Source organism: Odontesthes bonariensis, chromosome 18 (assembly GCF_027942865.1).
Source record: "Odontesthes bonariensis isolate fOdoBon6 chromosome 18, fOdoBon6.hap1, whole genome shotgun sequence".
Classification (NCBI taxonomy): Eukaryota; Metazoa; Chordata; class Actinopteri; order Atheriniformes; family Atherinopsidae; genus Odontesthes; species Odontesthes bonariensis.
In genome coordinates, this window is record NC_134523.1 from 10,760,001 (window position 1) to 10,782,066 (window position 22,066).

The following is a 22,066-nucleotide window of genomic DNA, read 5'->3' on the forward strand; positions in this document are numbered from 1 at the left end:
ACGCCCTTTAAATGGCACGTTCAATCAAGTAAGAGCGTTAGAAAGCATGTTCATTATTTCCACTAGCATGGTAGGTTGTCGCTGTCAGCCGCTGCTCTTTGACTGCCAAAGTGATCTACCAAATGTGTTCGACATGGATCATAAATAGTTTTCAGTTTTATACGCCGATGTCTGTTGGCTCTTTACTAATTCTGAGTAATTTGGGGGAATTTTGTTTGAGTAATAATAGTGTATTTCACGCTCTAACTGTTTTTAATAACCAGTTTCAAATTCACTACCAAAAGAAAAGCCAATAAGAACGAACGAATATCATTTTTGAAAATACCCTTTTTTACATTTTCTTCCTATCTTTCTTTTTTTTTTTACATTATCTTTTCGTTAAGAAGCAAACTGTTCGTGTTTTACACATTTAGGGATCATAATCCCTAATAATTCACTAAAGTTGAAAGTACTCCTCCAAAACTGCCATTCATTGGTTAATAATACATGTCCACTTGGCAACGACTCAAGGAACAATGGATTTTCCGAAGTTAATTATCAAGATGGCATATGACCATGTCTTTGTCTGGTTTTACTCTAATAGCTTCTGTTTAATCAGTTAATAACTACAACTGGTTCTCCTGTGGATGAGCTGCAAATCTGCACCCTCCAAATGTTCCAGTGGAAATAACACTGAACACACAATCACAGCAAACCTCCAATCCAGTATACAACTTTTATTACAGTTAACTTCATCCAGGATTTATGCACTACACGAACAATCATTTTCAGTCCTCAACCTAAATACTCCTGCATGTAGTAAGTCAAACAATAAGCATAACTGAAGTAAGGTCTTGCCAAAATTAATATAGCCACAAACACGTACAATATATCTAAATTCAAAGATGTAGACAATATGTTGATTTAGTGTCTTTTTTGAGACTTCTGGGAGAGAGAAGACGGAAGACCATGACATAGAAGAGAAAAAGTGAGTCTTCAGTGCCCCCTTCTGTTAGCTGGTTAATCAATGGGCTGTGATTTGATCACAGAAACACAGTATGATATAGTAATCCATCACTGAGGGAAAGAATGGCTAATGATCAAAGTGAGAGGGAAATGATTATGGTGGAATCAAAATAAATAGATGACAAGCAAAATGGCTACAAACACACGCAAAATTGTGAGACACAAAATGATCTAAATGAGAGGCAGTAGTCCATGATGGTATACTGCCTATAACAATAAGATAACAATAATGAGACATAAAATGACTATCAATAGATGCAAATCCAGGTGTTCATTTTTAAATACAAATTACCTATATGAGGCAACAAGAAAAACATCCGTCATTTTGCATATTAATACAAAATGACTACAAAGAAGCAAAGACAGGCTGCAAATAGATTCTGAAAATGTGACAAAGGTTCTGACACAAATGAACAAAGCAAGAAAAAAAAGATATTCATGAGATGCCAAATTTGCCACAAGGTGACTTGAAATGATCCAAAAAAACTTTGTGTTTCCATCAGTCTGAGTGTCTGTGCCTAGAGGCCTGTTGTTTCATAAAATCACCAATACAGATTAATATACTAAGCAACTCACTTCTGTTTTTCTTTGATGAAACGTTAAAAAAGGCAGACACGACAGCAAGTACTCATGATCTTGAAACAAACATGTTTTAAAAAAACAAAAAAAGCTTTTTAATGACGACATGCAGATATGAATGCAAATCGAACACTTTGACATCTGGCAGCCCTGTGCTTGCTGTTGAACTGCCCTAACTGTTAGTGACTGTGCGATCGGCATGCTTATCAAGAATAAAAGACAGCTTTTGTTGATGTTCCCCTCTCATCTGTGACACTCAGCCTGGTTACAAGGCAGTGTGTTCTCAGCCCATACTTGCTAAAAGGTTCCTACAACAGGTTGTGTGAATATTTGAACCTTGTACACATCTTGTATTATAACTGGTCAGTTCAAATACAGCATTCAAATGCGTATGGACTACAGATGAGCCCCAGATATCTGTGCAGCCTCGGTGAGAACACTCCCAGCACGTTGCCTGTATCCCTGTGATAACTCCTTCGCTCTCCTCACTTGCCTCATGTTCTCCTCCAGGTTCTCATTCAGCCTTCCTTGTTCTTGGTAAGTTTCTGCTGCACCCTTCACTTGCTCAGCCATTTGATCTTGGCTACGGAGCAGCCAGCCAGCGAGCTCTTGAAGTGTGGTGCCCTTTGCGATGATGGCCTTGGCGCTGTCAGAAATGCCCTTGACTTCGCTCTGAGCCAACCGCAGAGCATGAGGCAGATGTCCCTCCTCATTTTTGCTCTCTGAACCCACAGGAACCACAGTGAGGGAGAAATCATAGCCCTTCATCTTCAAAGAGACCCTGCGTGTGGCCTCTGATGGAGCAAAAAGGATGGAGACAAACAATGGCAACAGACACCAAAGAAATTGATCTGCTATCACATCTGCATATACAGAAAGGTTTGCCACTCACCCTGCTCCTCTCTGATTTTCCTCACACAGTCAGCCAAAACCAGGTTATCAACACTCACACAATCACAGCTCTTTTGTAAGTTTCTGATGTGGCGGAGCATGTCCTCATAACGGTCTTGCTGCTCATTGAAGGTCTCTGCCATGTCAGTGAACCTCTGATCCAGCTCTGGCACATTTGTTCGCCTCATCGCCAGCCTTCCAATCCGTTTCACAGTCTGTACATCTGAGCATCCAACAATTAGGATGCACGTGTAAAAGAAAAATAAAGACATAAGAGGCCAAAATACATCATATATTCAAGTAATATTCAAGTGGAAAAAAAAAGAGGTTGGCTTAATACTATATGCTGGACGAGGTTGCCTGGCTGATTCAGGTTCACTAACTTCAGATGGCGGTCTGGGCTGCAGGAGAGCTTGCCTCTGAAACAGCAAAGTTGTTTTCTTTACACATCTTCATACCAAATATTTTTTGCCCACAGTGAAGAGCTATAAAGCACTGATTGGGCTCACCAGGAACCATATAATTACGATATATTTAACTAGTTCATGCTTCCATGCCCTACTTTAAGCCATCAAGTCTATCTTAAAGCTTTGCTTTTTCTTTCTATCACCAACTGAATGTTGAGGCTACATCTTTGAGTGATTGTTGACTTCGCCAGATTTTTGACATAATTCTTAAACTGGTGGAGATAAGACCACAGCGAAAACTCACCGAAACGAAGCTGTAACTCGAAGGAATCCCTTTTACACTCATGAAGCTTTGCGGGGAAAAAAATCAGTGCAGTGTACAAAAATACATACCTCGTTGCTGGAGTTGTCGCTTGAGAAGCAGCAGCAGATGAAACGGAGCATTTTCTGCAACATATTGCTCTCTTTCAATTTGTTTTCAGGTCAGTTATTCTTGACAATGCATTTGTGGTCCGCATTCCGCGTGACGTCAGCGTCATGAGACTCCAGAAAAAAAACAAAAAACCTTCCTGGTTATGTTTTTTACATGGCAGTGCAGGTATGGGGATGACGGACAGGTGCAACAGGTGAACGCAACAGCGGCGTACACAAAACCACGTTGTTCCCATAAGATATGCTCTCTACAATATGATTACATTTGAAACAAGGGTTGTTAGATTCCAACCTAGAGGTTCCACAGTAAAAAAGGGTTAAAAAAAAGAAAAAAACAATTATATCTGCCACATATCTGCGTAGTTTTGTACCAATGGCGTCATCCAAACAGAGGGGGGCAGCAATGCCCCGAAACGGCAACTTCTCTGCCAGTCCGAGGAAGAAGAAAAAGGCGAGCTTATCAATAAACCATAGAAGAAGAAAGACAAGACGCTCAACTCAAGCTCGTCAAATACATTAATGCTAACAGTAAATATGTATATTTTTTAAGCAATTTCTAACAGAGTGGTGATTTATATGCAGGCTTCACGGAGAAGGTACCGTCAAGACTTTTAAAAGTCTAAATTCACGACAAGCTGCTGACTGTTAGCAGCTACTGCATGTAGCTGAGTGACAACAAAGAGACAAAAGCAGCATACTGCTGGCAGTGGTGCTCAAAGTGTTGTTGTCATATGTAAGTGAAGAGGCAATAAAAAAAAATAGCCTGACATGACGGGGATGGCCACTCCAGAGAAAGCCACAAGCACCAAGAAGAAGGGCGACAGAAAGTGTGCCACCAAAGAGGAGTACAGACAGCTGTCCAGCATCATGGGAGTCATGAACAACCTGAGAAAGCAGGTGTGTGGTGTACGTCTGAGACAAAGGGACGGGTTACAAAAAAAGAAGACATGAATTGATGCCACCAAGTGCTCTTTGCATGTGGCCTGCGTGTGTGCCTCTTTCCTGATGTCCAGTGCATATGTGTGTGTTTCTCATCAGGGTACACTCTGTGATGTGACCCTGGTGGTCCAGGGGAAACACTTCCCTGCCCACCGAGTAGTGTTAGCTGCCGCCAGCCACGTCTTCAGCCTCATGTTCACCAGTAAGCATCTCACACACAATCACATAAAGGGCTAATGATGGACTTCATAGTATGCACCAATGACCAACATCTGTGAACAAGAAATACTTCTGCTTTTACAAGGATAGTGTCATTTCTAATGAAAAATCACCAGGTGACGTGAGTGATGTGAGTCCACCTCATCACAACGCAATGTTTGGTTGGGAAACTGAATTAAGGTATCCATTGGAATGTTCCACCCATCTGAACATCGTCACAGACACCAACTTATGAGTGAGCACATCTTGCACCTTTTAAACTTGTGCAAAGTGCATTCACTCGGTCTATAAAGTATTTTAGCTCCACACACGAGCAAAACGCTCATGCTAAATTGATATTCCAAAATGATATGCAACTGTACATAATTAGATGTTAAGTTGTCCCCAAAAGACAACACAGACAAACATTCTGTTTACTGAAAATGTTAATTACTGCTGTGTTTCATCTGTAAATATATATATTTTATATTGCTTACCCCTTTTTACTCACTTCCAGCTAGAATGATGGAATCCACGTCCCCTGAGGTGGAGCTCAGGAGTGCTGAGCCTGAGATAATTGAACGGTTGATTGAATTCATCTACACAGCACGGTAAGAATCTTGGCACACATTAACAGCCTAAGGTGCAACACTTATAACAGAATAATTAAAATCTTTATGAAAGATTTGACCTGATATCATTGGGCTTGCTCTTGTTTTTCTCAGAATTTCTGTTAACAGCAGTAATGTTCAGTCGCTGCTGGATGCAGCCAACCAGTACCAGATTGAGCCAGTGAAGAAGATGTGTGTGGAGTTCCTCAAAGGGCAGGTTGACGCAACAAACTGCCTGGGTAATGGAAGAATTATTTTTTTATATCACAGGTCTAATAATTCTGTAGTTTGTTATATTCACTGACCCTTGTTCTGGCCCCCTGCAGGTATTTCAGCCCTGGCGGACTGTATGGACTGTCCGGAGCTGAAGGCAGCAGCGGAGGACTTTTTCCAGCTCCACTTTACAGAAGTCTACAAACTGGATGAATTCCTGCAACTCAGTGTCGCACAAGTCACACATCTGCTACACCAGGACAAACTCACTGTTCGTGCCGAGGCCCAGGTGAGCATTATTTGACTGTGAAGAAAATATATATTTTCTTGTGAAGTCGTATGTGCAAGTTACTAATAAATAACTACTTCCTTTTTAGAACTTCTATTACAAAGAGATGGTTTTACATGATTTCGGGATGGAGTCATTTTCTGCTAAAAGTCCTACCCCCTGTGACCTGTATTTTAAGCCAGTTGCTTTGTTGTCACATTTGTGCTCAGATTTACGATGCTGCGGTGCGCTGGCTGAAGTACGACGTGTGCAACAGAAATCAGTACATGGTAGAGGTGCTGGGATGCGTTCGTTTTCCTCTGGTCTCCAAAACCTTTCTCTCAAAGACCGTACAAGCGGAGCCCCTCATCCAGGACAACCCACAGTGCCTGAAGATGGTCATCGGTGAGTATGAGCAAAGAGAAGCACAAGATCAAACGCATTCAACGCGGGCAATAATGTCTTATGGGTACTTGAAATGTTTACACTTTTCTGTTTTGTTTTTTTAAAAATCTAGTTAAATCTTTGACAACTCCTCTTGGCAGAATCGGTTGACTTTATTTAAATGTGTTGCTTTCCTGGTACTTACCTGACTTTTAACCACAGTTCACACATTTTCAGTTGAGTTGATCTATTTTCCGTCAATTTTACTGGCAGTAAAGTAGTCCCAGAGCACGATGCTACCACCACTGCACTCAGCAGTTGAGTGTACACCTTTGCTTCTCCAAACACACCTCTGGCATTTGAGGCTTAACAGGCTCCATCTTTGCCCCATTTGGCAAAAGTAAAACTTCTTGAAGCTCAATGTCATCCTTTTCATGGAGCAAAGGCTTCTTTCTTGGAATACAGCCTTTGTGCGTGTCCATGTTAAACTGTCCTGATTGTAGACAGTGGTACTACTGTTCCAGCAGCAGCTTTTAGTTCACCTAAACTGTTCTTTTGTGGAGCCGGGGGGGGGGGGGGGGGGGGGGGGGGGTTCTCATCATCTAAACAATTTCCTCTTCCTGATAATATGAAGACGTTCATAACTTCTGTAAATCTGCTCCGTCACCTCTCCCATTTTACTGTGCTGGTCAATCCAAAAAGTGCTTATAAACTTTGGAGCGCAATTTTACGAACAAACACAAATTCTAGCTTCTAAATTGTAATAATAAATGTACAAAATGATATATCTTCTTCTTGTTAAGAGACAAAAACTATCCTATTCTTTAAGGCAGTTTCTAACATTTTCAGTCATGTTTATTAATAATCTATTATAAGGTAATGTTATAAGGTTAGAGTTTGTTTCAGAAGATGTTTAACAAGATATTGTGGATAATTCAGAAGAACAAGCTGATGTTGAAACTACCGAAGTTCAAAGGCCGGCGGTGCTGACACGAGCAATGAAATCCAAACAGAACAAAACTAACTGCTGCATTTGTTGAAGGTGGGATGCGTTACCATCTGCTGTCCCTGGAGGACCGAGAGGACCTGGGAGAAAGCAGCCGGCCGCGACGCAAGAAGCACGACTACCGCATTGCGTTGTTTGGAGGTTCACAGCCGCAGTCTTGCCGCTACTTCAACCCAAAGGTACCATGCTGCACATGTCAGGTCAGGTTTTTAAAAAAATTTTTTTTATAATCGTATTAGTTAATAGTCAGTATTTTCTATGCAGGACTCCAGCTGGACAGACATCCGTTGTCCCTTCGAAAAGCGCCGGGACGCCACCGCTATCTTCTGGGACAATGTGGTCTACATCTTGGGGGGCTCGCAGCTCTTCCCCATCAAGCGCATGGACTGTTACAACGTTCTGAAGGACAGCTGGTACTCCAAGCTGGGCCCGCCCACGCCTCGAGACAGCCTGGCTGCCTGTGCTTCTCAGGGCAAGATCTACACATCCGGGGGGTCAGAAGTGGGTGAGCACAGGGACTCGGGAGTAAAGAACTTTGTGTATCTACTGAAAGGGCTACGGACAGTGAAGAGCCATCATGAGATGGACTTAGGTTTTGTTTTTTAGCTGTTTTGGTGCAATTTCGTATAGTAATTTCTTGTATGTTGTTTCTACAGGTAGCTCAGCCTTGGACCTTTTTGAATGTTACGACACAAGGACCGAGTCATGGCAGGTCAAAAGCAGCATGCTGATGGCTCGCTGCAGTCACGGCTCAGTGGAGGCCAATGGGCTCATTTATGTTTGTGGAGGAACTGTGGGCAACAACGTCTCTGGGAGGATCCTCAGCAACTGTGAGGTGTATGACCCCACCACACAACAGTGAGTCAAATACACGTAAACTCAGTTCTTCCTTACATTTAGTTCTGGTTACCCTGTCTTTTGTCAGTGTATTATCACAGTTCGACTGGGCCATGAGCTTATATTTACTTTCTGGAAATTGGGCCTTTAGAAGCATGCTCCAGAGGACTTAGATGATTTAATTCAGCTTATCAGCATAAGGAGTACATGACATTAAGTGCTGTATTTAAAAGCCCTGTTAGCTTTGCACATGTAAACTTCCCATTCACTGGAATAGTTAAATAATCAAGTAATCTGTTCATAAACAATTTAGAGCAGTTTTTAGAATATTAATGGCTTCAGTTTAAGTATATGTTAAACTTGGGCATGTTGGGCAAAATCCAGGGAATTGGGATATTTTGATTTAGTTTTTTTTGTGATGTTTTTAATTTATTCATTGAGTTTTGAAAGACGTCCATCAAACCAAAGTTACACATCTCAACAAAGGAGCGCATTCTAATTAGAACTGCAACCATGACCTATTTTTTCTTTTCCCCACAACACTAATTGTACCTTTCAGATGGAGGGAGCTGTGTGGGATGAAAGAGGCCAGGAAGAATCATGGGTTGGTGGTTGTCAACAACAGGATCTACGCTGTTGGAGGGCAGGGGCCAATAGGTAATAAAACTGTTATCAGTGAACAAGAGTGGGTCAAAGAGTAATGAGCATATCGACTGTTGCGTAAGAGCGCAGAAAGAGTTGATGCCACTATTGTGGTTTTTTGGGTTTTTTTCTAGGCGGCCTGGATACAGTTGAATATTATGACATCGCCAGCAACGAGTGGCGTGCTGCTTCTCCGATGCCATGGAGAGGTGTGACAGTGAAGTGTGCGGCTGTCGGTGATGTAATATACGTACTGGCAGGATTTCAAGGGGTGGGGCGGCTCGGACATGTCTTAGAGTACCAGACTGAAACCGACAGGTTGGTGTATTAACTAGATATTACCAAAGTAAGACGAGTGCCCGATGTGTGTCACTGACACAGAGGGGGTGGTGTGAAGACATCTGCAACAGACATAAGCTCTGCTTATTTCATATAAATATGGTCAATACAAATCACTCTAATGGACTTTTGTAGCTTTGGATCATTTTAATTTATTCTGTTCTTACTGTCTATTGTTTCGTTAGGGTATTTTTGTCGGTGTTCATTCATTTAAGATGTAGGAGTGGAATACCACCAATTTCATTTTAAAACATGGTCGTGTAAGGTCAAATCATTTGTGTGGCAGTTTTTTCACAAAGCAATGCTAAAATTCCGTCACTCGTAGCCAAACCGACAATCCATACAAATAAGTAGTTGCTTGTTCAAATTCCGCATCTCATCTTCATCTTTGCAAACTTTTTGTCGGCTCTCAGGTGGGTTACGTGCAGCAAAGTGCGAGCCTTTCCCGTCACCAGCTGCCTGATCTGCGTGGTCGACACATGTGGAGTCAACGAGGACGAAGACATGGACCTCATAGACTCGCAGCCGCTCGTCGCATCCGCTGCCTCCTCATCTGCCTCGACCTCATCGACCTCATCGCCCTCATAGGGGGGAGGCAGATTCGTCATATTTGAAAGTTTGCTTCATTTTAAGTGGTGACGTTTGTGAACAGCTGTTACAGCACCTGTGCTGATGGACAAGCGTCTGAGCCTTTCTTTCCAGGAAGAGTTTCTCACGGCTAGATGGCGCGTACTGATTCAAAAATTTTTGTACATCAGGCAACATACTTCTTTTCTCCTTAAAGCTGTTCAGTAGTTATTTTATCTTCCACAAGTTTAGGTTTAAAAGGTGAAGCGCTACCATTATCAAAGCACTATTTGATAATGCTGTGTAAATTAATATTATGTGTTGTGCCTTTGAAGAAAGTGTGTGAGCGTTTTATTTTCCCCTGTATGTTGTTTCAAATAAATAGAAGAAAAGGTCTGAATGTAATCATGTTGCGAGTAAGTTTGATTTACACGACAAAGTACAACTTTATGGTTGTATTTTTTTGCATAATAAAGAATTGCATAATAAAGCAGCCCTACATTCAGTATTTCAATATTTTGCAGATATGATTGAACGGAAATGATAATAGTGAGATTAGTCTGATAAAATTGCTCATAAATGCTAAAATGTGACCGGAGTTTTGCTCGGAAAAGCTATTCAGGTGTTTCTTCTAAGTTTTGACTTCACACGAGTCAAGATGGCAGCATAACTTTGGACATAAAAAGCACTCAGATATAACTGAGGAAGGCTGAATTAGTGCAATACGTGTAAACGGTAAACAATAAAAACCATTACTCTCTTCTGGAAAAATGACTTTGCAGCATCCCCTGAGCATCCCAGATTTGGCCCCTTGCAAGTGTTTTATATCTGTTCATTTTGCTCTGGCTCCTCAATCGTCATACTCCTCCTCACTCATAAGGAGAGCAAACCTGTTATTTATCTCCTCGTCACCTCTCCCCCCACCCTGCGCTCCTCTTCCACCTCTTCCTCTCCTGCCTCTGCCTCTCCTCTTCTTCCCCGATGCAGAAGAGGAGGGATTTGTTTTGAAGCTGCAATTCCTCACAGCCTCCATCAGGGAGGAGTAAAGTTGTCCAGATAAGGATTCTCCAGGCAGTAGGGACTCAGCAGCCCGGCCCCCTTTCAAATACCTGAGGAGGCCGTGTACCAAGGTGCCGCTGAACAACCTGGGAGACACAAGCAGGGAGGGAAGAAGGCGGCAAATTTTAAATCCTTCTTAAGCAGTGTACTCCTCCCACTTACTAGACTTTGCAGGAAAAAGTTTTTTTCCCCCCTGTAATTTCAATGTTTAGAGCAATAAGAACATAATTATATCACCATCAATTGTACTGCAGTGCCAGGAGACACTGAAGGAGTTTCTTTCTTCTGCGTGGCATCATTTTCTCAAGAGTTTTTGGTTTCTTTCTCTTTGAAGGATTGAACAATTTAGGAAAAAACTCTCATTTACAGGTTTCTAGTCGTACTTCTGCTTCTCTTTCACCTCAGCTGGGTAAACTAGTGGAAAATTAAATGAGGGCACGTTTTTATTTAGTGAACTTGGGTCTTACCACGAGAGATTTGGTTGAGGCAGCGGCATCAGTAATAGCTGATTGAGACACAGTGCGCTCCAGAGACAGGCCTGCCACTGGCTGAAACTGTGAGCCACCCCGATATCCAGCCCCCGCCTCTCCCCTGGCCTCGCTCGTTGTCGATCCAGCGCCGCCCACACATTTCGCTCTGCAGCCCAGTTAAGCTGTGGGACTGGAATGTTGGATCATGAATCACTGCTTGTACTTCTTTTTGAAGTTGAAGAATAAGATAAGACAGCCATCTCGACTTACCGGCCTGTTGGCGTTGGGTAGCTCCAGGCTGCTTGTGCAAGGACAGCTCTCCATAAACCATGCCAAGCACCAAAGCCTGCAGTAGGAGCTGTGAGGGTGTTGGTATGGCCTCCCGCAACCAGAATCCTGTCACTGCTACAGCCAGCTGCAGGTGGTAAGGGGCAGGATCCAGGGCAGACTCCTTCACCCCCAAGACTTCAAGCAGGACAACAAGTCGAACTGCCACAGGAGTCTGAATAAAAAAGAACATTGGAAGACGAAATGATTCATGAGCACAGTTTCTTAAAAATGTATGCAAACAAATTATGGCAATTACATTTTTTTTTTACCTCACTAAGCCCATGTAGTTGTATATGGTTCCGAGGGAGATGTGCCTCCACTTGGTTTTTCTTCAAGTTTAGGTCCACACGATCATACTCTTCAACAAAAATTCGGGTGCTAAAACCCTGCGGTTGCACTAACGCCGTACCAGCTGATTGTTCCATACCTAATGTTACATTTACCCCTTGCTGTGCAATTACATCGTGCCACTGACCCCTACCTCTAGCCCCCCTCCCCGCTCTACCTGTACCACCTCTTATTCCTGATATTTGGACTTTGCTTTGTCCTCCTTTTGCTAGCCGTGTGCCTTCATCTCTTCCTGGAGTTGTATTGCACGTGTCTGTCTGCAGTAACACCCCGTACACAGCCTGGCGTATGGCTTTAGAACTACAGTGGCTGCTGGCTAGCTTACTATTCTCCACCTGCGGGATGAGCAGGACTCTCTGCATCACCAAAGCATCAACAGCCAAGGGGGCCAACAGTCCCTGTGCTGCAGCCAGCGACAGACACTCTGGCAGCTGTGCCAGACCAGATGTCTTCCCCCCCGGAGCTGTCTTGCCTCCAGAGAACCAGCGAGCCAGGGAGCTTTGAGCGTTGATGTGGTACTCCTGCATAGCTGCCCACAGCTGCGAGCTGAGCCCACCCATCTGGCCTCTCCTGCCTCTACCACCCTCCTCACACATGAGCCTGCTTACTTCCTCCAAGGCTTCTGCCACACTCGAAAAAGAGGACAGCCAAATGAGGAGGCCCTCAATACGGGAAGCGGGTGATTTTCCTCTACGTCTGCCACCACCTCCTCCTAATGCGCTCACATCTATCAGATCAAGTAGCGTCTCGGCCTCTTTTGGAGCACCATAGTCATTACCAGTCAGGACAGCACATAAGGGTAGCAACTCGCGGTTCATGCCCCCAAACCAGCGACACAAATTGTTAGTGGTATAGTGCCGAGCTGAGATGTAGCGGTAAGATGCTTTTCCGTTGAGGTTGGTCCATTGGAAAAATTGGAGAGGCAGATAACCACCTAAAGACATAAACAATATGTTAAACAACTCCAAAGTCAAGCTGGACAATGTCTCTCGGAGTCATTAGAAAGGGCAATGCGAATGCAGAATAAAGTGGAACAGTGAAAGTCTTTTACTACCCCCACCTGGAAGGTCAAAGATGAAAAAGTCACTGTCATTTGTCAGCACTGGGCAGTTCCACTGGTGTGCCAAACATGCGATCTCCCAGTCAGCCTCAGCTGGACACTGGAACAGCGGGATTCCTCTTTGCATGAGGACCTGGATGAAGACATCTCTTGTGAGGATAGGAAGAACACAGCCATTACGGCCATGAGACATACTGTCCGCCTCCTTTATCTTGGACTGCAGGCGCTGCCGTAGTGTAGAAAACTTCTTGTTGCTCGGGTCAATCCCTTTGATCCACAGAATAAAAGGCAGATAATAAATGTTAGTAAGGCATTACAAATGAAAAGGACTAAAAAACAACGCTTCAATGTTAATCCATTTACTCTAATGTAATCTCTAATCTAATCTCTTGTTTTATGCAATTAACATGCGGAAGAGCTTTCTATACTGACCAAAAAACTTCTGATGCAATCATTTTTTTAATCTAAAAGAGAAGAATGAAGAGAAGAAAAAAAATTAACAAAAAGGGACTGAGCAGAAGTTTTACAGTGATTAAAATAAATGTGTTTAGATCACATATAATGAAGCTAATCAAAAGAGTAAATAAATCAAAACGGTTATTAAAGAGTTTTGAGGTATATTCTGTCAGCTTTGTTGCCATAGTTGATGTGGAAACAACCAACACGGATTCAGGCCTTCTGTGGAAATCATGTGACTGTGGCTGAAAAGCTGTCAGTTACTTTGAAAATAAAATGAAGTCTGGAACATTTCTCCTCTTTGCATTGTATTGCGCTTATTGGAATACATAAATGTTAACAAACATGTAAGGAAAGAACTGACTGCAGCTTTAAAGCGCACATACCTCCATCCAGCACCACATACGGCTGGATGTTACAGGCTGCCAAAGAACAGAGGAACTGGGTGAGCAGGTGAGTAAAAGCATCGTAGTCTCCCCCACGCTGCTGATCCAAGCCGTGGCTAAAGTAGAGGCGAAAATACAGACTGCAGCCATCAATAACCAGGCGACTGTCCCGGAACTTCACATCTTGAAGGAAGTTTCTGTTCCCCTCCACATACGTTGTCAAACCCTGTACACCCATGACATCTCAGAGCCTGCAACACATGGAGTAAAAAAGAGGAATTAGGTTTTATTCACGGTGGTGCTGATGCAGATACATACAGAAGGGTATTCAGAGTGTGTCTCTGGGCAGACATCTAATCACAGTGTGCGAAGGATTATAGTTGCAGTTATAATAAACTCAGCAGACTGTGTAGCGCACGGGAGTCTGGGTCTCTTCTTAGCAAATTACGACACAATTGACTTACTACTTACTTCAGCCCAAGAGTTAATAGAAACTAATTGAAAGCTGTTTTTAGAGAAAAAAAAGACGTATACAATAATCAGGGTCGTTTGAAAGAAGAGCTTTAAAATGCATAGAGGCTACACTAACCAATGCCACTTCACGTTTGATTTCTTGGACTGCGCAATCATTTCCTTGTTCCAATATCAAATTTCAACATAAAGGCTTTGACTTTTAACAAAGAGGTGTATTCTCACGTAAATACGATGACGTTTAACTTATCTTGAACATATAGGCATAAAAAAAACACACACACCAATAAACTGAAACATAATGCTGACAGTGAATGAGAAACACCACTAAAAAAACTCACAAAACTCTTATGCCGAATCGCAACAGCAGCGTTGGGTCTCGCGAGAGAACGCGAGAACGCAAACGCTAGCGACCGCGCTAGCCAGTCTGTTTTCCCGTTTGAAATTAATCTCGTTTTATTATGGCTACAATGTCAGGAGGAACAAACCTCGGGATTCCTGGGACAAGCCAAGCCAGCTGCGGGATATTTGCGCAGCGGAAAAAAGACAGCAGCCCTTCCGCTAGATTCTGGGAGAGCCCGGATACTTTAGCACAGCTGGAGGTGGTGAGACAGTGGATCGGGAAGCACTACAAAAAGGTAGTTAACAGACTAGGAAGCTACATGAACTGCTAGCCGCCCCCTGCTAGCAAGTCCGTTGGCTCACACTGTAAACAAATCTCTCATGCTGAATAACGTTACAGTGGCTTCTCAGATTTGTGTGTTGATAATGGAGAACCGTGTCCATCTAATTTAGAGAAATAAAGCGAGGAAATTTCTGTGCAAATTTAGCTCAATCAAACATGTTAACTAGTCTATACATTAAGCAGCTAAGTGGGCAAAATTACAAGTAACAAACAAACAGAAACTCTGTAGACTCTGATAAGCAATTCTAACCAAAGATTCTCATATTCCTTTCAAAAATGTGTGCGTGTGTTTGTCAGTATGTGTTGGTGGATGCCCCATCTTGTCAGGCTCTGGCTGCAGTCACCCTGCAGCTTCTCCAGTTTCAGGAGGATGCCTTTGGCCGACAAGCTGTCAGCCCTGCACTCACAAAACTGCCCGTGAGTCTCTTTGTTGTTGTCGATGTTAACCTCAATATACCTTGTTGGAGTAGTTTCTGATGCATGTTGGTGGATAATTGTTCTGTCGATTTCAAAGTGGTTAAACATGATTTTTCTTGTACTAGAAAGGGGCATCATGTTTATTAAAGAGACCACTGTGTTAACTTGATCATATCTCTACAGGCACATTGTTTCATGGACCTGCGGCCAGGAGGGGGGCTTTGCCACATTCTTGGCACTGCTTACAAGTTCAAGGTTGAACAGGGCTGGTGGGTAACAAGAATTTGGTGCTTTTGCTGTTTCACGGTGACATTACGCACAAACCTGTGCTGCATTTGTTCGATTCAGTACTCTTAGCTCCCATTTTATGTCCACACAGGCGAAGGTTTGACTTCCAGAATCCATCAAGAACAGAAAGGAATGTAGAGATGTTTGGTGCGATTGAAAAAGCCGCAATCCAGGTATCAAAGATGCGTTCGACATCAAGTGTTCACACTCAGACACAGGGCTCTCCAGAGATTAATTTGTACTTGATTTATTTATTTTTTTGTCAATAGAGCAACTGTATGACTCTGCCGATGGTATATCTGGATCCTATTGTGGATGAGGAGCTGACCAGCAGACTGACTGGTATCATCATCAAACACCAGGTACAGTGCTGCAGATTGCAGAGATGAATGGACAGACTGGGTGATGAAGGAGAATATGTTTCCTGTTTTAAGCAAACAGCAATGAGGATAACTTATCAGAATGTTGCTCAGTATCCATGTTACTCAGTAAAAGTTTGTCCTTCTGTAGGGTTCCATCACTGAGGACAGATCTACCGCCAGTCATCATGTTTACAACTCGCCTGTTTCCACAGAGGAGGGTCAGTTAAAGTCTGTTCGTGTGTGTGTGTGCTTGCTAACATGCTATTATCAAATATTAACTTGATCCAATTACATTACGTGTACACTTTAATTTACAGATGAGTGGATGCGTCCTGTTATGCGAAAAGACAAGCATGTCTTGGTACATTGGGGCATGCACCCTGACAGGTAATGCTCGAGCAAACTCACATACACACGCAGGTGCTCTCCGGGTGATTTTCAACAACCGGAAAAATTTCCTTTCCAGCAATAGCCTGAATGCCAATTGAAATCTCAATGCAAGTTTTCTCTGTCATAAGTGAATGTGTACCAAATCTATGAAAACAAACCACTTACTTAACTTAAGCGTGGAACTGGTGCATGCTGGGGAAATACATTGATCTCTGCAGTGTTGATTGGTTCGACAGTTGCTGAACAGAACTGGCAGACATGCAAAGCAAGAAGCACTTGACCACAACTTCTCTTTTCTCTTTTTAACAGTTATGACAGTTGGCTGTCCACAAGTGATGTTGAGGGAGAGGTTGAAGAGCTGCCACACACAGAAAGGCCATGGAGGGTTAGTATGACCACACACAAACAAACACACACACACAGAGACACATTTCACTGCCATTTGGTGATGTGGTGTGTATTCTTTTTAGACACTTGATGAACTCTGACATTATGAAACTCTCATGGATACATTGTGTGTTCATATGTGTGTGTGTGCTCCAGGTGCATGCTGGTTGGGTTTTGGATACAGATGTCTTCAATGAGTGGATGAATGAGGAGGACTACTGTGTAAATGAGAGGAATGTACCAGTCATCCTCCGCCGGCGCATTCACCTCCAAGACGACCAGGTGCGTGAAGCTGTTGTTGCTCTTGTTTTTTTTTTGGCCATATGAAGGAAAATGGTTCTTTACTAATTAGATTAAGTTGCTGGGTTGTATTTTTTTTTTTTTTTTTTTTTTTTTTTTTTTTTTTTTTTTAAATCAGTGTGTAAATCAGAGTTGATAGTTTTTCTGTTTTAGAAAAGTTTCATAAAACAAGTTGAACTGCTCGATGAATTGATCCCAGTTTACCTCAACCCCTTGGTTACAGGATACCAAGTCCAACCCGCCTAAAAAGAGAAGACACTCACCATCTCCTCCTTCCTCTGAATCCAGGAAGAAAGGAAAGAAGGGGTATGACGAAACTTTTTTCTTCAAACAGGGTTGTGGTTTTGGCTTTGCATCACTGGGGAGTGTTTCAGAGTTAACATATGTGTTTGTGTGTGTGTTCTCACAGGAGAAGGCGTGGGCAACAAGAGGAAGAGCCAGAAGAAGACCTGACCAAAGACATGGAGGACCCTACACCTGTGCCTAACATGGAGGAGGTCGTACTACCCAAAAATGGTAAAACATTTGAAGGGAGTATTCATAACTGACTGAAAATACAGTATATTAAAGTTCTAGGTACATTTTTCCTAAAAGGTGTGACACAAGAGTGTACTTTTTCTCCGTATTTTTGCAGTGAACCTGAAGAAAGACAGTGAGAATACTCCGGTGAAAGGAGGGATCATGGCTGACCTTGGTAAGCTTGCATATGTGATGGAGAATGTTCCGAGAGGAGTTTTGATCACTTCTGCAAGGTTTTGGTTTTCTTTGTGTACACACCTTGTTTTCTTTCTCTTTCAGATGAACAGGAGGATGATTTTCCAGGACGGGTGATTATGATTTCACTTTTCTCTTTTCATCTCTCTAATTGCAGGAAAAATTGTTCAACTTCATAATTTGCCTGTGTGATACGATATAAAAGTGCTTTTAACGTTGATGTGTGTGTGTAAACAGGAAGATGAGGAGGGAAGAGGAGAGATGCCACGTCTATCGGAGGGAGAAGAAAACATCACAGAGCAAACGCATCATATTATAATACCAAGCTACACATCTTGGTTCAATTACAACAGGTAAACAGCTTAATTCTTCTTTGCTCAACTGGTGTTTACTGTCATCATCATTTTTAACCCAGAATATGTCCCTAAAAAGAGCTCTGCGCGCATTTTATTCAGCATTCACTCGATAGAGAAACGTGCACTGCCTGAATTCTTCAATGGAAAGAACAAATCAAAATCTCCTGAAATGTGAGTACCCCAGACGCTCGTCGCTGTTTGCTCGGATGATGAAGGGTGCCTCAGTATGATCTCTCCTTTGTGTTGCAGCTTCCTGGCATATCGGAACTTCATGATCGACACGTATCGGCTCAACCCCCAGGAATACCTCAGCTCAACGTCCTGTCGACGCAACCTCACTGGAGACGTCTGCGCCCTCATTAGGTACAACTTGGTGTTTGAGTGTCCGCCGTCTGAGTGGAGTTTGGGTGATATGCATGACCCCGTCCTTTGTGTCCAGGGTCCATTCGTTTTTGGAACAGTGGGGTATGATCAACTACCAAGTGGATGCAGAGAGCAGACCCCTCCCTATGGGACCTCCTCCCACCCCTCATTTCAACGTACTGGCCGACACGCCATCTGGCTTGGCCCCCTTACAGCACAAACCCCTACAGGTCTGTGTTGTTATGCATAGCTTATACACCAGATTAGCTGAGAAAAAAAACTTTTTACGAATGTCTTTGTTTGTATCGGCTTAGAAACTCTGCTGCTCCTGTTTACTCTTCCAGGTGTCAGCCTCCCAGCACATGCTCTATTTTCCAGAGAAGAGCAGAGAGAAACCTTCAGACTGCCAGAACTTTGGGCTGCGATCCGATATCTACGCCAGGAAACACCCTAAGGTCTCACACAATAGTAGTGCAAAAATACAGAAAATTGGATCTTTTTGTGACCGTTATAGGCAATCTAAAAATGTGCTATCTTATAAAATGTGAAGCCTGGCTTATATTGACGGCAGTAAAGTTCTGTAGAACGTTCACTAAGAGACCCTTAATAGATGTTCAGGAATTGTTGTTCTACCTGATTGAAAGTAACTGGACAAATGAACATAACCATAAATAGAATAATACTTTGTCAAGAATATTTTGCCAGCAACGACTGCCTGAATTTTGAGCCCACGGTAATCAAAAGCTGGGTTTCTTGCGTTTTGCTGTTTTGTCTGGTCTGGTCTTTTTACTTTTAGATTTTTCTTCAGATCTATTTTTTTTCTATTCCTCCTGCTCAGTCAAGTTTATTTCCATCGCTCAGATACAACCTTTTAGTGGTTCCTAAACCCTTTTTCCAATTTCGACGAGGCTTTTAAATTAAAGCTGGTCATATTTTATCGCACGACTGTTACCTGAATATTGAGTTCCAGTTAAATATTTCTGAAGCCAACTGTGTTTATTAGTATTTTTTATGTACTGTTAACATCTATGTGTAATACTTTTCATTGAACTTCTTTAAAATGAATTGCGTCAATCCTTTTTAGTGTAGGTTTTAAACTGTTGTGATGACACCTTTCTCAGACTAAAGGAGCGAATGCAGGAAGAGAATGGACGGAGCAGGAGACGCTCTTATTACTGGAGGTAACACTCACTTATGCTTTATTTTTTTCCTCTTTTACGGACCTTACATGTAACTCGCAGTTTGCTAATCTGGCATCAATTTGTTTTTCTGGTTTAATAGCTGCTTTTCGTAATCTCTTAAGATTTTCAGCCCGTTCCCAGCCTCGCTTATTCCTCTGTCTTTGTCTCTCTCAGGCCTTAGAGGTCTACAGAGACGACTGGAACAAAGTATCGGAGCACGTGGGCTCCAGAACGCAGGACGAATGTATCCTCCACTTTCTTCGTCTGCCAATTGAAGACCCTTACCTGGAGGACTCATCAGCCTCTCTGGGACCTTTAGCCTATCAACCGGTGCCTTTCAGCCAATCGGAAAACCCTGTTATGAGCACTGTGGCCTTCCTGGCATCTGTGGTGGATCCACGTGTGGCATCGGCTGCAGCTAAGGCTGCACTGGGTGAGAACACAGGGGCCAGGGGGTGATTTGTTTATAGTCTACGTCCAGAAATAGCTGTGAGATGGTATGCTGAATGTATGGTATGGTGACTGTTCATCTTTGTCTTCAGAGGAGTTCTCCAAAGTACAGGAGGAATCGATGGATAAAGCTTCTGAAGTATCCAACCAGCTAGAAAAAACAGGTAAAACTGAATTAAAAAAAAAAAACAAGTATTTGTCCCAAATTCAATTTCTTGTTGCTGGTTTTTTTTTTTTTTTCTAAATACATTTTTTTCCTCTGTCTTAAAGATGCGATGGATGCCGAAAAACTGGACTCCAATCCCCATCAGGTAGTTCACCTAGAAGAACCTAGAGAGTTTATAATGAATGCGTAGGAAAATTACACTTTTTAAGTGTAATTCATGTTCATGTGTATATTTGGATATGTTACAGGTCCCTCTGAGGGTGGACGGGGTCAAGGTGGAACCTGACATTTCAAAAGCGGAGGGAGATCCAGTCAAAAGAGAACATGTGGAAAATATACTTGCTGAGGAGACAGATGGTGCGTTTGTGTTTGTGTGTGTGTGTGTGTGTACAGGACTGTAGAAAATGCGCTGCATAGGAGTGCGTTCAAATAACTGAATATATGAATTCTGTGTTCCAGGAGGGGGAGATGAAGACGAGAGCATAAGCCGGAAGGAGGGAGATGGAGATGATGGGAGGGGAGTGATGGAGCTGGACCTAGTGGAGGGCAGCGTTGCCACGGCGGCGGCAGCTGCTCTGGGCTCAGCTGCGACAAAAGCCAAGGTAAAGCCTGCCTTCCTGCTTAAAAGAATGATCTATCACAGGAAGCAGGAATGGGTTGTCAGCTTTAGGGAAGGCTTTGTATTGTCATGCTTCAGGTTTTCTTGCAGACAGACACAACCATGGAGACTAATTATGCACCTTTATTTACATGGAATAGGTAGATCTTTAGGATTAGAGACTTAGATCATCTACTCTGGTAATTGATGATAAGGTTTTCAACAAGTGTTGGAAGATGCTCCGGTACTTGGAGAGTGTATCTCCCCCCACGGCCAGTGCCATTATTCCCAACTTTAACTTGGCACTGTGTTTTTCTTTTAACCCCATCCTCTTTTGGCAGCACTTGGCAGCAGTAGAAGAGAGGAAGATCAAGTCCCTCGTGGCTCTGCTGGTGGAGACACAGATGAAGAAGCTGGAAATCAAGCTGAGACACTTCGAAGAGCTGGAGACCATCATGGACCGAGAGAAAGAGGCTGTGAGTGACTATACTGTGTCTCTTCTCTTGTTGCTCATTTAATGTGAGCTGAAGTTCTGAGTTCCTACTTCTTTTAGTGTCTTCATGCAGGGTTTGTCATAAAGCAACAGTGCAGTGTGTAGCTCTTACTAAAAAATACTTCCCTTGTGTCCGTGTGTGCGTTTTCCAGCTGGAGCAGCAGCGGCAACAGCTCTTGACTGAGAGACAGACTTTCCACACTGAGCAGCTGAAGCAGGCAGAGATTAAAGTCCGCCAGCAGAGGGAGCAGCAGGGGCAGCCAGGTTACACGATGCCGCTATCAGGTCCGGACACACAAGTGCACACAAGCAACTCCTGAGAGATGGCACAGCTGCAAATCATGTTAATCCTTCTATTTATTAGCCACATATTCTCACAGTGCAGTGCATTGCGTTTCACTCAGCTTTTAGTGTGAATATCTCAATATGATCCTGTATATCTATCGTGTTGACATCACATTTTAGTCCTGTTTTCTTCAGGCCAGCCCATGCCCAACCGGATGATGCCTGGTGGGGGAATCACCCAGACGATGGCCCCACGAAACCCTGGGGCTCCCAATGGCATGTGTGAGGACTTTTGAGCTGTTGTCAGAGGTTTAAAGTGCTGTTGCTGTTTAAATGACTGTCTGCCTGGGTCTGTGCCCATGGGTGTGCTGACATTAACTTCTGACTGTCCTGTCTCAGACCCATCCTCACAGCCTGATGGGATAGCACCTGCTCAGACCGGTCCTCCATCGTCCAGTCACAGCTGAACAGGCCAGAAAACAAGCGAGACGGAAAAGAAAAACACAGCCTGCTTTCAACCAGGACAAATGCCCTGCCGAAATGTTTAGGAACAACTGCTTAAAACGGAAGCCTGTAACTCTTTAGTAGTCACGTTTTTAGACTGGAAGCTTCACAAATACATACACAGCTGCTGTGTTTTTGTCCAACAGCTCGGTTCATCTTCTATCTGTGAATTATTTGTGCTCTGACGTCAAAGAGTTGAGAAATCTGAACTCGGCTCATTAAAACATTT

General features: G+C 43.1%; 4 protein-coding genes across 9 annotated transcripts; 2 read left to right on the forward strand and 2 right to left on the reverse strand.

Moving 5' to 3' along the window:
• Window positions 1-356: 356 nt before the first annotated feature.
• Window positions 357-3,735, reverse strand: LOC142367109 (uncharacterized). Its single transcript, XM_075449046.1, has 4 exons — window positions 3,276-3,735; window positions 2,816-2,894; window positions 2,477-2,698; window positions 357-2,378 (listed from the first exon to the last, which is right to left on the reverse strand). Exons 1-4 carry the CDS (start codon window positions 3,336-3,338, stop codon window positions 1,981-1,983), a joined length of 762 nt encoding a protein of 253 aa, XP_075305161.1. The 5' UTR covers window positions 3,339-3,735; the 3' UTR covers window positions 357-1,980.
• Window positions 3,736-3,742: 7 nt separating this feature from the next.
• klhl7 (kelch-like family member 7) lies at window positions 3,743-10,022 on the forward strand. 4 transcript variants are annotated; one of them, XM_075449042.1, is made up of 12 exons: window positions 3,743-4,211; window positions 4,353-4,455; window positions 4,969-5,062; window positions 5,177-5,301; window positions 5,389-5,564; window positions 5,774-5,948; window positions 6,970-7,112; window positions 7,198-7,438; window positions 7,590-7,791; window positions 8,330-8,427; window positions 8,547-8,730; window positions 9,165-10,022. In XM_075449042.1, the coding sequence occupies exons 1-12, from the start codon at window positions 4,083-4,085 to the stop codon at window positions 9,337-9,339; spliced, it is 1,845 nt and encodes a 614-aa protein (XP_075305157.1). In that variant the 5' UTR covers window positions 3,743-4,082; the 3' UTR covers window positions 9,340-10,022. The 4 variants fall into 4 exon arrangements, with proteins under 4 accessions (XP_075305157.1, XP_075305158.1, XP_075305160.1 ...); XM_075449044.1 differs by lacking the exon at window positions 3,743-4,211 and adding an exon at window positions 4,589-4,707 and having other exon boundaries at window positions 4,385-4,455; XM_075449043.1 differs by lacking the exon at window positions 3,743-4,211 and having other exon boundaries at window positions 4,364-4,707.
• aste1b (asteroid structure-specific endonuclease 1b) lies at window positions 6,694-14,161 on the reverse strand. 3 transcript variants are annotated; one of them, XM_075449040.1, is made up of 7 exons: window positions 14,017-14,161; window positions 13,428-13,678; window positions 12,586-12,852; window positions 11,447-12,459; window positions 11,118-11,349; window positions 10,845-11,037; window positions 6,694-10,463 (listed from the first exon to the last, which is right to left on the reverse strand). In XM_075449040.1, the coding sequence occupies exons 2-7, from the start codon at window positions 13,663-13,665 to the stop codon at window positions 10,169-10,171; spliced, it is 2,238 nt and encodes a 745-aa protein (XP_075305155.1). In that variant the 5' UTR covers window positions 13,666-13,678; window positions 14,017-14,161; the 3' UTR covers window positions 6,694-10,168. The 3 variants fall into 3 exon arrangements, with proteins under 3 accessions (XP_075305155.1, XP_075305154.1, XP_075305156.1); XM_075449039.1 differs by having other exon boundaries at window positions 13,899-14,161; XM_075449041.1 differs by lacking the exons at window positions 13,428-13,678; window positions 14,017-14,161 and adding an exon at window positions 13,018-13,051 and having other exon boundaries at window positions 6,695-10,463.
• A 133-nt stretch (window positions 14,162-14,294) lies between these two features.
• smarcc1b (SWI/SNF related BAF chromatin remodeling complex subunit C1b) lies at window positions 14,295-22,066 on the forward strand. Its single transcript, XM_075449717.1, has 28 exons — window positions 14,295-14,536; window positions 14,881-15,000; window positions 15,184-15,269; window positions 15,380-15,461; window positions 15,558-15,650; window positions 15,799-15,868; window positions 15,968-16,037; window positions 16,350-16,425; window positions 16,584-16,709; window positions 16,951-17,033; window positions 17,137-17,243; window positions 17,362-17,421; window positions 17,526-17,554; window positions 17,679-17,794; window positions 17,897-17,968; window positions 18,047-18,160; window positions 18,237-18,390; window positions 18,505-18,615; window positions 19,282-19,341; window positions 19,516-19,774; window positions 19,884-19,955; window positions 20,062-20,102; window positions 20,206-20,314; window positions 20,417-20,559; window positions 20,897-21,031; window positions 21,201-21,333; window positions 21,529-21,615; window positions 21,733-22,066. The coding sequence occupies exons 1-28, from the start codon at window positions 14,360-14,362 to the stop codon at window positions 21,798-21,800; spliced, it is 2,853 nt and encodes a 950-aa protein (XP_075305832.1). The 5' UTR covers window positions 14,295-14,359; the 3' UTR covers window positions 21,801-22,066.

Excerpts from the sequence above, each read along its gene's own strand:
- aste1b (XM_075449040.1), bottom strand. The coding sequence starts at position 13,665 with ATGGGTGTACAGGGTTTGACAACGTATGTGGAGGGGAACAGAAACTTC. Across the intron at positions 11,038-11,117 it reads TACCCAACGCCAACAGGCCG|TCCCACAGCTTAACTGGGCT; the intron begins GTAAGTCGAGAT and ends CCAACATTCCAG. Across the intron at positions 10,464-10,844 it reads CCTCAACCAAATCTCTCGTG|GTTGTTCAGCGGCACCTTGG; the intron begins GTAAGACCCAAG and ends TGTGTCTCCCAG.
- klhl7 (XM_075449042.1), top strand. The coding sequence starts at position 4,083 with ATGACGGGGATGGCCACTCCAGAGAAAGCCACAAGCACCAAGAAGAAG. Across the intron at positions 7,113-7,197 it reads GCCGCTACTTCAACCCAAAG|GACTCCAGCTGGACAGACAT; the intron begins GTACCATGCTGC and ends TTTTCTATGCAG. Across the intron at positions 8,731-9,164 it reads TACCAGACTGAAACCGACAG|GTGGGTTACGTGCAGCAAAG; the intron begins GTTGGTGTATTA and ends GTCGGCTCTCAG.
- smarcc1b (XM_075449717.1), top strand. The coding sequence starts at position 14,360 with ATGGCTACAATGTCAGGAGGAACAAACCTCGGGATTCCTGGGACAAGC. Across the intron at positions 17,422-17,525 it reads AGGGATCATGGCTGACCTTG|ATGAACAGGAGGATGATTTT; the intron begins GTAAGCTTGCAT and ends TTTCTCTTTCAG. Across the intron at positions 20,560-20,896 it reads CAGCTGCGACAAAAGCCAAG|CACTTGGCAGCAGTAGAAGA; the intron begins GTAAAGCCTGCC and ends CTCTTTTGGCAG.
- LOC142367109 (XM_075449046.1), bottom strand. The coding sequence starts at position 3,338 with ATGTTGCAGAAAATGCTCCGTTTCATCTGCTGCTGCTTCTCAAGCGAC. Across the intron at positions 2,699-2,815 it reads GCAACCTCGTCCAGCATATA|ATGTACAGACTGTGAAACGG; the intron begins GTATTAAGCCAA and ends TTGGATGCTCAG. Across the intron at positions 2,379-2,476 it reads GAAAATCAGAGAGGAGCAGG|AGGCCACACGCAGGGTCTCT; the intron begins GTGAGTGGCAAA and ends TTGCTCCATCAG.